The 12,274-nt window shown below is 43.4% G+C and overlaps 1 protein-coding gene across 1 annotated transcript; it reads left to right on the forward strand.

The window, feature by feature from the left end:
- The first annotated feature begins 478 nt into the window (after positions 1-478).
- kif28 (kinesin family member 28) lies at positions 479-9,812 on the forward strand. Its single transcript, XM_070910456.1, is given in 29 exon segments — positions 479-513; positions 515-587; positions 590-682; positions 1,588-1,779; positions 2,004-2,054; positions 2,204-2,356; positions 2,463-2,498; positions 2,639-2,758; positions 3,004-3,111; positions 3,275-3,429; positions 3,513-3,624; positions 3,714-3,781; positions 4,005-4,147; positions 4,250-4,371; positions 4,570-4,660; positions 4,790-4,850; positions 5,143-5,266; positions 5,374-5,509; positions 5,597-5,715; positions 5,856-5,963; positions 6,085-6,177; positions 6,721-6,861; positions 6,997-7,067; positions 7,205-7,339; positions 7,663-7,829; positions 8,108-8,202; positions 8,487-8,619; positions 8,761-8,894; positions 9,405-9,812. Coding segments are annotated over 29 exon segments (3,228 nt in total). The 3' UTR covers positions 9,564-9,812.
- The last annotated feature ends 2,462 nt before the right edge of the window (positions 9,813-12,274 follow it).

A 12,274-nucleotide genomic window follows, 5' to 3' on the forward strand; every position in this document is an offset into this window, starting at 1 on the left:
ATCACCTTCCTTTTTTATATGTGGTTAATATCAGAATTTTCTGTCTGGCTGAAGTTTGATTTTAAAGAAAGTCACTGAAATATTGACATGAATGTAGCTGTAAACGTGTAACTGCTCTGTTTAAATTTGACTCTTCTGTTTCCCAGCTCTCTGTCTCTTCTATAATTAATGATTGTAGACGAGCTGAAAGTGAAACTGGCCTTATCTCCACTGCTCCACTTCACTAACAAAACCCCAGGCTGAAGCTCATTAAAAGCATGTTATTTCTTCCTAAATTAAATGTTGATGATCACTAAGTGTTATTAAATAACTGATCACTAATCATACAGCTAGTTAATATTTAATTTTAGTCTGTAGCTGTGTCTGTTTTAGTTCTAGCGGTTAGATCACATCACATCCTTCGTTCAGCAAGTAAACAGAATGTTTTCTCCATCATGTTTTCAGTCAGACCTCATGAGGCATTTCCTAACAGGCTAATATGGACACCACCTGTCACACTGACCTGATTGTGTCCATGTAACTCGACACAGCCCTGCGTTGTTCTGTGTGAGGGAGCAGATCACTCAGTCTGCAGGTCTCCTGTGCTGATATACCTGCCTGCTGCACCATGAGAGCTAAAGCCTCAGACATGCACTGCAAGGACTGTGTCAAAGTGGCCGTCAGAGTCCGACCGTTCAACAAGGTCAGTGAATACAGGATCATCTTTTCTTGTTTTACACGGTTTCCTTGTTATTTATTTGCCTGATGTCTTCTTAATGTATATGTATTACAATGTCCTGTATTCTGATGGTATCACATTCACTGACATATTACTATATACTGCATATACTATACATACACTGATGGACCCTACCAAGTTCAAAGGTAAAAATAGCAGAGAATGCCTCGACATGAGAATCATGTTTGTAATAGTTAATAGTATTATTAGTGTTCATAAACTAGAGTAAATATTACAGCAAATATTAAGTCTTAGCAAGGCAGCTCCAGTTTGTTCACAAAAACTGCATGATTTTTCTTATACACATTTATTACTTTTCTAAGATAGTAACACGCACAGACTGGGTTTAACTTGGAGGCTTGTTAGAGTGCAAAGCCTGTGTAAAACCACTGAAAATGAAATGATTGAGGAAGGAAAAAGCTACAAAGACCATATAGACTTTCTGCAACTGCACCCTGAGAAAGTAAGTCAGATGGAAATTCCAGTAGCCTTCAGGTAACCTTTGTTTTAGGATTGAACAAAGTGCATATCTAATGAAAAGCTGGTTAATTATGTGGAAAACCACTGAAAATGATCTGGTCTGCTGGTGGGGGTGGATGTCGTGAAGCCTGGGGGAGCTCAGAAGAAAAAGAATGGATCTGGTGAAAAAGCAGATATTAAGTGCTTACCTATTCTTACACTAAATTATCAGATTAATTATACAATGCTGTTGACAGATCTCTTCATTCTCTTTGTCCTTCTAAAGAAGAATTAAATATCAGCCTTTTACTTTCACTTGCACCCATTTTCCTAGAAATGCAAATGAAATGTGGTCATGAAAACTTCCCAGCCTCGTTTTCTCCTCCTCCCATCCTCCTTCCTCCATTCAGAGAGAGAGGGATGCGGGCAGCCGCTGTATCGTCTCCATGGTTTCGAGCTCCATCACCATCCAGGACCCGCGTGACTCCCAGAACCGTCGTTTGTTTAGTTTCGACTATGCCTACTGGTCCCACAGCAGCTTCACGCGAGACCACAGCGGCCTGTATGTGCCCGAAGAGCCCGGAGGACGATACGCTGACCAGGTCAGCTCCAAGGCATCCTGGTAGAACAGGCAAAGAGTTGGTACATTTATTACAACCAACAGAACATTGTGAGCCCTACACAACAAGCAGAGTGCATGGGAGAAGATGATCCACACAGTATGAATGTAGACTTTCCAGACAGAACACCTGCAGTGAGAGATGTGCAGAGTTTGATCAATACTGGCTTACAGGTTTGCAGCTCACAAAATATCATCTGTCCTCAGGACAGTGTTTTCCAGGACCTAGGAGAGGGGATCCTGGAGAACGCACTGCAGGTAGCAATCATCATATATTTAACTGGATCTTTAATCACAAAGCTCAGTGTTTTTTGCACCTGCAGATTTTGTTATGTGCTAGTTGGTTTAAACTGTCTGTTCAGTCTAGATCTGTTCTTATAGTGAGTGTCTTGAAATTATGTCTGCAGGGTTACAATGCCACACTGTTGGCCTACGGGCAGACCGGCTCAGGAAAGAGTTACTCGATGGTGGGCTACGGGCCTAACAAAGGCCTGGTTCCTAAACTCTGTGACCGACTGTTTCAGGCCATGAGAGAAAACCAGGATACCAGACAGTGTCAGGTGAAGAGTGTGTGTGTGGCTGTTTCGGGTCATCATGATTGATTAGCACATCATGTATGTAAAGTATATGTAATTCTAAATGTCTTCATTCTTGATGTCTACGCAGGTCTTTTTCAGTATGTTGGAAATCTATAATGAACAGGTAAGAAGGAAAAAGCAGCTACTGTCATTTTGTCTTTTTTGTGTATCATCTCTTCTATCTCTGGATATTACATTGATTCAGAAATTACTGCTTTGGTAGATGACCGGCGTTCCCTCCCTGTCTCTCCTCTCTTTGTCCAGGTGGTGGACCTGCTGTCTCGAGGGTCTCGTGCTCCGGGGGGGCTCAGAGTCAGAGAGGAGCAGCAAAGAGGCTTTTATGTGGAGGGCCTCCGAACAGTCCCATGTGACAGCGCAGCACAGGTACAGAGATGGATGGATGAACTCTATGAGCTGAGAGTCCTCCGCTGGAATAAGCTTTATTTATTTAAAATTACCAAAATAAAATGTACAGCTTGAGGCCTCAGTGTCCTGACAGTTTTGTAATCATATTAAGAGCTACAAGGACTGTTGAGGGATGTTTCAGATAGCCTTCTGGGTGCTGTGCTAGTGTTGTGTCTGTTTGTGTTGTATCTGGAATCATGTTGAAGTGTGATGTTAAAATGTAGGTGGAGCAGCTGATGGAACAGGGGACCAGGACCCGAACCACCGCTGCCACTCACATGAACGCCAATAGCAGTCGCTCGCACATGCTCATTATCCTCCAGCTCAAACAGGCGAGTGGCTCCACTTGCTGTGTTTCAGTTTTCACTCTTAGAGCACACATCTCTCTCTCTTTATATATATATATATATATATATTTATATATATATATGTCAGAAACACTGTCTTCATGTCCCTTCAGGTTTTGTTGTTGACATTACTGTGACCTGCTGTCAGATCTTTTCCAAAGAGAGCATCACAAAGCAGTCCAACATTAACTTGGTGGACTTGGCTGGCAGTGAGCGTCAGCGGTCGTCGGGGTCGGAGGCAGACAGACTGAAAGAGGGCACAGCCATCAACCTGAGCCTCACCACCCTGGGCAACGTTATCAGGTGGGCCTGGTGTGTTCAGTTAGATTTAGTTTTCATCCAGTTTGGTTTTCTCAGTATTTGTCGCATCCTCTCTTCTCCTCCAGCTCCCTCGCTGATGTGGCGGTGGGGAGGAAGGTTGTCCATATACCCTACAGAGACTCAGTCCTCACCAAGCTGCTGCAGTCTGCGCTGGGAGGCAACAGTCGCACTGTCATGGTAACAGAAAATGATGCTAGCACGTACTGATGCTGCATTATGTACTGGCTTAATTCTAATTTTGCAATGATAATAAATCAATTTTCAAGATTGCCACGCTGAGCCCTGCTGATATCTGCTACGAGGAGTCTCTCTCAACTCTGCGCTATGCTGAGAGGTACAACAAACCATAACGCAGTGTAACCCATCACTGACTCAGCAGGTTGCCGCCATGATAAAAAACCACACACGCCACTCATTGTCATTTCTGCCTGTCTCCCTATCCTTTCCCTTCCCCTGTCTTTTCTTTCTTCTCGGCCTTCTCACTCACTTCCTCTACTCTAACTGTACCCCACCCACACCCCTCACTCGCTGTGTCCCTGCCTCCCTCACCTCTTTAGGGCAAAGCGCATCCAGAACCGAGCAGTGGTGAACGAGAGCCCCACTGAGCGTCTGGTCAAAGAGCTTAAGGCCGAGAACGCCAGACTGCTGCAACGACTGAGTCGGCTGGGCCAGGAGGGACGCAGAGCCAACGACGAGACCAGTGAGACCCACTCTTATGATAGAAGAGAATTCAGCAGGAGAGGGTAAGAGAGTTCAATGTGTGTGTGTGTGTGTGTGTGTGTGTGTGTGTGTGTGTGTTCAGAGGAGCTTCGTCAGCTGCTGACCCACAATGAGCTCCAGATCAGAGCCATTCAGACTCTGTGGGAACAACACCTGCAGGAGGCGCTGAAGGACTGGGAGCAACAGTATGCTAACATCACACAGGTATACACACACATCACACACACAAACATCCAAATGCACAATCAGAGATGCACACATTCAGGAGTTTCTGTAGTGTCAGATTAACTTCAGAAAAGCACAAAACGTAAATGCACTTGGTTAAGGTTTAGTACATCTACATTACATCTTTGTACTGTCTGCTATTTCCATTCATGATGTCTCTCTGTCCCTCACTGTCAGGAGAGGAGGATGATGCAGATGCATCCCTACATCCTGAACATCAATGAGGACGCTCAGCTGTCGGGGGTGGTCAAGCTTTTCATTCAGGAGGGTACGCCTGTCTGTATCTCTCGCTTTGTACTGAGATGAGTGTCTCACTTCCCAGCAGCAGTCTGACAGATCCGTCGCTACAGTTGTCAGCGTGTTCATCGCCGCTCATTAACACTGTGTTGTGTTCCAGGTGAATGGGACATCGGCCTGTGTGACACTTCCCCAAGATCCATCCCTATCAAGGGCTTAGGGTGAGTTTTCATCACATCACACATCAGGGAACAACAGAACATCACAAATCAAGTCAAGTGAGATTAGAGACACTACACAGTCAATACATGATGTCTAAAAGTAAATGTCATGTAATTGACTGGGGATTTGTTCCCGGTGTTTCCCTTCATTCCACCTAGTGCATGCTGGGAGAGGCTGCAAGCCCTGTGACCCTCAAGTGAAGAAAATGATCTGTGTGTGAGTGTAGGCTTGTCTGGAGGCTTGAAGTAATGTTGTGATGCAAGTGTCTGTATGTGTGTTTTTGTGTGTCAGGATCCAGGAGCGTCATGCTGTGTTCAGGAACGAACAGCGCCGGGTGACACTGACTCCACTGGCAGGGTCAAAGGTCATTGTCAACGGCAATGCCGTCTCCCAGACAACTGAGCTGCAGCACCTGGTGGGTCTCAACACACACACACAAACTTTATGATACGGCTGTGTGACATGTTTGTTACAGTACACACACACACACACACTCTCTCTCTATCTTTTGCCTCCCTCTAGGACCGCCTCATTCTCGGCTCCAACTGTACCTATCTGTTCATTGGTTATCCCTCTGAGAGGGGCGGGGATGACTGGAGCCGCTACGACTACGACTACTTCCAGTCTGAGCTGGCTGCTGCTGAGGGCATCCACCTGGGTGAGCTGGAAGATCAGTAGCTGGAAGTAAAGGAGGTTTATTTTTGGAAGGAAACTTGTTAGATATTATTTATGTGTCTCTGTTTAGGTGAGTCCGCCGCCGGCTCCAGTCAGACTGACCCCAGTCTGCTGGCCGTCTTCTACGACTTCATCAAACTGATGCCCATGGTGGCCGAGGCCAACCAGATGAGCCAGGAGCTGAACAAGGTAACACACAGATTCACTCATACTTTTTCTGGTTAATATGTTCTTGCTGGAGGCAGTTATGTTGCAAATCAGGTATATGGTAATGGTTATTTTTTAACAATTAATAAACTCCTGCTCTTTACTTTCTGCCATGTTTGTAGGGCGTGGAGTTTAAGGTGGAGATCAAGAATCTGGCGCTGTCAGATTCAAAAGGCCATGATCTGGAGAAGGAGATCGTTGTCAGAGTCACCTCTATAGGAAGAAAACAGGTTGACCTTTCTTTCTGTCCCATAAGCTTTTTTTTTTACAATTGCAATTTAAATTTAAATTTGGGTTCAGGTCTTCTATTTGTGTTTTTTTGTCCAAGCTACTTTCAGTCTCCCTCCCCAGGTATGGATGTGGTCCAAGGCTAAGTTTGTGAACCGTAAATTCCTGATGGAGGAAGTCTACCAGCAGCACCAGGCTGAGAAGAGCAGAGATGATGTAATTCAATGGAAAGAACGTTGCTTATGTTTTTCAAAATGTAGTAAGAGACCATTTACAAAACGTTTTTGCCATCCCTTGGTTTATTTTGTAGATAATCAGCAAGCCTAAGAAAAAGACTCAGCACAGGCTACAAGTGAAACAAACGTATTGTACAAACTGTAAAGAAATCTTCTTAGTAAAAATGGCAAAAAGGCAGTTGACAAGTAGCTGCTGAGATTTGCAGGCATGTATTATGAGTTTGTTAAGTTTGTTTAAATAAATGAATGGAGAAAAGAGAGAAAACATAAGTGAAAGGGGCAGGAGAGGGGATTCACAATCATAGATGTATGCTTTATCTATGCTCACATTAACATATATTCATAGAGAGTTATCTCACAGTGCTTTTCCACATGGGAGGGACTGCAGAGTGATGAAACGGGAGCTTGACTTACAAACTTGTACAATGTCAGCACAATCAACACAAGATAGCTTCATCATTAATAGGTTTTAATTTTCAGAGCAATAACTATCTTTTATGTTGGACCTGTCTTTGGGTCTTAGAGAGTAGAGGGGCTGCCTACTGCTGCGTTACCCACAGACAAAGACCCCTTCTGGGATCCTGTGGAGCCTCTGCTTCTGGGCACTGCTCACCTCTGGCTTCAGTCTTTGGCCTTCCGCATCCCCCTGGAAGAGCAACTTGAGGTACACACACACACAGATATACTGCACACACACACACACACACACACACACACACACACACACACCCATCTGACAATATTGTCAGGTGGTACTGTAGAAGAACACACAGTGATGGTTGATAATCTGTCTGGTCAGGTGCTGGGGTCAGAGGGCACAGAGGAGGCCATTCTACAAGCACAGCTGGTCCCCTGCACCTCCACGGGACTGTATGAGACACACACACACACACAGGGACACACACACATTGCAAATAACCCTAAGAAACACAGAGATATACTGTACTGTATAATACTATACTATATATATATATATATATATATATATACTCCTTCTCACCTTCCAGCCCTCTGGGTGAAGACGACATTATGATCGACCCGTCTGAGTTACTGGGTCGACGATTGGACTTCCAGCTGGTCCTGGAACAGTGTTGTGGCCTGCGCTGGATCAGAGAGGCCCGCAATAGAGGGGTCCAAATTGGGTGAGTCATATGGGGCTACATGTAGAGGCATGGAAGGCACTGAAGAGAGTTTGAAATACAGGGAGTATACAGAGAATTCCTACAATAAATGATTGGAACCGGAGGTCAAGACGAGATACAGCGGAACATGTGCAGGCAACATGCAGGTCATCAAGAGTTGTTGGTAACATAATACATTCTGATGTGCTTGGCATTTTCCGTGAAGATGAAATGGGAGATAATAGTAGGTTGGACATGTGGTGTGATGATAGATGGGGAATATTACTGTCTTGGCCAGACACTACGTTCTCCTTTGTTCTTATTTCCTCTTCCCCGACTCTCAGTTTCAGGTTATTTGACTTCAGCCAGCCTCTCTATACTCCGGCTGTGTGGCACAACGTCAACCCTCTGCTGGATCACAGAGTTCACTTCGCCTCCCTCCACACCTCCCAACGTCTGCTGGACTACCTGCAGAGCAGCGCTGTAGTGCTGGAGCTCTGGGGCCTTCAAGGTGAGCATGAAGAGATGTACGGATGACTGAGCAAGACTCGCCATCATTATATATTTTGGATGTTAGTTATGAATGCTTTATTTCAGAGCATCGCACTGTTGTATTCTCTTATTTCACAGCAGCAGCTGAAAATGAGAGCAGTCAGATATTACCCTGCCTTAAGACTTGCAGAGATGAGTCGGAGTGAACACCAATGTTCATCTTCGTGTTCCATAACATTTCATGTTATTACTATGTTCAAGTCGTTAATATAAATAGGTGTTGGTTTTCTGTTTCAGAGGGTTGTACAGACCTGATATCTTCTCTGGAGGGAGTGAGGATGACTACGGAGGGCATCTTTATCATGGAGGAGGCAGACCCAGCAGACACTGCAGTGAGTCTGATTTCCTGCGTCAGGAATGATTGTACACTTTGACATGTTTCTAAATCTGGATATTGGCACTCTAACTATGGAAGAGATACATAATACATTATGCATTTACCTAACTGTAAGACAAGTTGTTAGACAGTAGAACTGTAAAATCAGAGACTTCAGTAATATTTGTGTCTTCATACTTATTTTTTCTGTACGACTTAATGAGAAATTCCAAGCAACTTTAGTACACAGGCATGGTGTCATTATATAAATGTGTGTATGTGTGTGTGTGTGTGTTGCAGTCTGTAGACTCTGCAGATCTCAGCTGTTCAGTGAGAGCTCTTAAACAGGACTTGGAGGAACTGAAGAGTGTTAATGCTTCACTGAGAAAAGAAAATCACAGTCTGAGAGAACAACTCAACACAGCCAGGAACGGTAACTGAAATACAGACATAACCCACACCAAGATCGGGGTCAATATGTTGTTAATTAAACACACATTAAAACTACATTTGATGTCACTTTTCAGAGTAGTTTACAGACAGGAATTAACAGCTGTTTCTCCGTGTGTGTCAGGTGGGGAGAGTGTGCGTGGTCGCTCGGTGCGTCCCAGCTGTGATGCAGAGTTTGCTCGTGCTCTGAAGGTTTTCTACCACAGCATGACCTCAGTCAGGGGTCAGCTGCAGCGCCTGCGCAGACACAGGCCCAGTGTATGTATCCATGTCTGTGTGCAGCGTTACTACAATAAGGCCTTGTTCATGCTTACCCTTTGATAATGGATGTGGTCTATAGAGAACAATACACAAACAGGCACACATTAGTTTGAGTAAGTTTGAGTAAGATTACAGTGAACTCGCCACATTAACTGCTGAGGATTTAAATAATCTACTTACTTTGGTTACTTTAATCAAAGATTTTCCTGTGGGCTATGTTTGGTATGTGACGAAACAGTCCGAGAATTTCATTAACGTCTTTTCTTTTAGCCGTTTTCACCACAAAACCAGCTTTAAAAGAAACATCTGCAAACCAGGCATTTTTAGGTATTATAATCACAGACACCTGTTTTTGTAATGATTCATGTTTTTTTTTTGTTACATATCTGGAAAAGCACCAAGCACAGTTAAGAGTCAGTTGCTATATTAAGCCCTGGAGTATACAGTGCATGTGTATGGTCAACTGTAGAGGTTAGTTTTGAGGTCTTGTGTTCCTGCTGTTTCCAGGAAGAGTCTGACCTGCTGGGGCTCAGGCTGTTTGTGGACGAGCAGAGTCGTCTGCTGAGGGACTTCTCGGAGCAGCTGGAACAGAGCGTCTCCACACTCAAACAAGACGTAGCTGCCATTGTCCGCCGGAAACGGGAACGATCGGGAATCTGGTCTTGACTGAGTAACTGTTCACTGATTTTCACAAAGCATTAAGAAGGTGAATGTCTCTGGTCGTTCTTTATTTTATGGCACTGCAGAGATTTCCAATGTGAAGTGAGGTAGCAAGAATAAACACACAAGTCTGGTATCAACAGAATAACAAAAGCTCTTAAGTCTATAAAAAGTTTATTAGACTGCATGTAAAAGAAGTCATTACAGTCCTAAACTGCAATAATGCAAATAAATTAAAAGGCAAATACAACTCAAGTTTCAGAATTCACAATATTATTATGTTTTTGGACCACCATTGATAGTGTCATATTTTCAAGCGACTGCAGTCCACTCTGAAGCTGTATGACATCATAAATCAAGGAGCAAGGAAAGCTCCTCTTCCTCATGTCTCACTGTGGGGGACTAATATTAATGATCACAGACAAGAATGAGATATCTAACAGCTGAAAGGAGAGATATGACAGTGTTTACTACAGCATCTCTCATTGTAATGTCCGATTCAGAGGTAAAAGCACAACGGTCATGTTTGTAAGCAGTCACGACTTGCAAAGAGTACAGACAGTTCGCTGTAGGTCCAAAAAAAGATCAGCGTGGGCACATTTACAGGAGGAGAGGCAGAAGGCAGATGTGAGGCAGATTAGTCATCGAATAGGACAGAAAGTCTATGTACAACAGATATGCAGGCAGACAAGCTGACAGTAAGGAGTCGGTCATGAGAAACTTAAAACATGTTTGGACAGGACGAGAGAGGCAGCAGTGAAAGGCCAGAGAGTTAGCTCGGTACATCTGAACTGAAGAGGTAGAGTGGAAAAACACAAAGCCAACTGTGAGAAGGACAGACAGCTAGCTACAGATATCCTACTGATGTGTGTGTGTGTGTTAGAAGGCAGAACCCATGAGTCAATTGAAGTACGTTTTATTTTGGTTAAATTTTACAGAAGTTCAGATTCTTAAGAAATAAGCACCACCATTTTTACTGAGCTGATTTCTCATGTTGAGTTTGACGTTTTTCTTCGCAACAAAAAGCACCCAATAGTGTGTGTGCGTTTGTGTGTTTGTGTGTGTGCGCAGGTACAGAGAAGGCTGAGGGTACAGGTGAGGTAGGTTAATTTGGTCCTCAGGGATTGGGAACAACACACAAACTATAGAAAAACATTTACAATACACACTTCCTGTAACATTTACTTAAACGTAAAATAATGTCAGAAAATGTAGCAAAGCGCAATAAGCGAACATTTCTTTTTCTAAAGTTTCTGCCAATTGTCTGCACCTCTTTGGGTAAGTCTGAGTTCTACGTCCGAACAACACAACAAACATGAGCCAAGAGCATGTACAGTAGCAGTTTCGATACATATCAAGTACAGTGGAGAAAATGACATTAGAAATAAACAACTGTTCAGCCTTGTGTATATTATCTCTTATTCTGTTTGTTGTCTGGATTCTATGACTCAGATTGGTTGGCTGACATCTGACTGAATATGCAATTGCCTGTTTCCAAAGCTGCCTTTTCCATCTGCAAGCTAATGCCTCTATGCAGAAAAGTCAGTGCTAAAAAGGTTTTATGGGACCAAAAAGCAGACTGAGCTTGAGTAAATGCAAGTGTGTATCTAAGTGCACACACATTATTCCTGCTCATTTCACCCGACCAGGTCTGCATTGTATCTCCATCTGTCTGACTCTGAAACAACCCTTTTACATTCTGGGTTACACAAGTTTTCATCTTCCAGCTCCCTCCGTCATGCTTTCTGTTCATCACTGGAGGAGTGAAGTTTAAAACATATATGACCACTTGTGTCTCTATTTCTCACTCTCTCTCTTACATACACGCACCAACAAAATGAAGCTTTCAGCAGCAGACAGACAATATTCACAGTATAAAAATATTTCACCACAGAGAGGTCCACGATTTCACATTAAGTCCATATTTGTCAGTCTCTGAAGCCACACAAAGATTAACATCATTCATTAAGAGCTGCAGTCCAGAACAAACAAAGATTAGGAATAATCAAGTCTCGATCAAGACTAAAATAAGTCAGATTTTATGAGACATTACCAAGAGAGTGGGCAAACCAGTTAAGATTGTTAGGAAAGCAATACTTAGCAATGTTCACATATTTAATAATATTCACGTAGGTCCTGCAAGATGGTGAAAGATCCTGATTTGGAAATAATGCCACTATTCATTGGTCACATTGCTGCAACCTCCAAATCCAGGATGTAATGAATCATACAAAGCACACCTGCATGAAACAATTTTAATGTATCGAAGTGTTCTTGTATGTAACTATGACTTCTCCTTTCCAGTTTTTCCAGTGTGTCCTATCCAGTGCTAGCTATGGTTAACGGGGCACAACCAAAAACATCCCTGAATAATGTTAGCATCACTGATAGCGTCACCAAACGTCTGAAGAGATGGATTTATTCTTGTTGGCTCCGCTCGGTTTGAGTCAAGCAAGGAGTCATCTGCTGTGTAAATTCGAATGATTAAGTAAACAAACTTGTCCAGCTGACAGTGAAACTTAACTGAATCTATGAGAGATCAGTCAAGTTCACTGACTGAACTGTGTTAGCCTTTAGCCACACTGCTAACAAATGATCAGCAAGGAACTAACACCAAAAATAACCACCACATCACTCACCAATACATTCTCTCATCACTCAACACTTACACACTAAGCAGACGGGTGGGTATCTGTTGGAGGCAAATCTTCCTTTAA

This window comes from Enoplosus armatus, chromosome 1 (genome assembly GCF_043641665.1).
Source record: "Enoplosus armatus isolate fEnoArm2 chromosome 1, fEnoArm2.hap1, whole genome shotgun sequence".
Taxonomy (NCBI): domain Eukaryota; kingdom Metazoa; phylum Chordata; class Actinopteri; order Centrarchiformes; family Enoplosidae; genus Enoplosus; species Enoplosus armatus.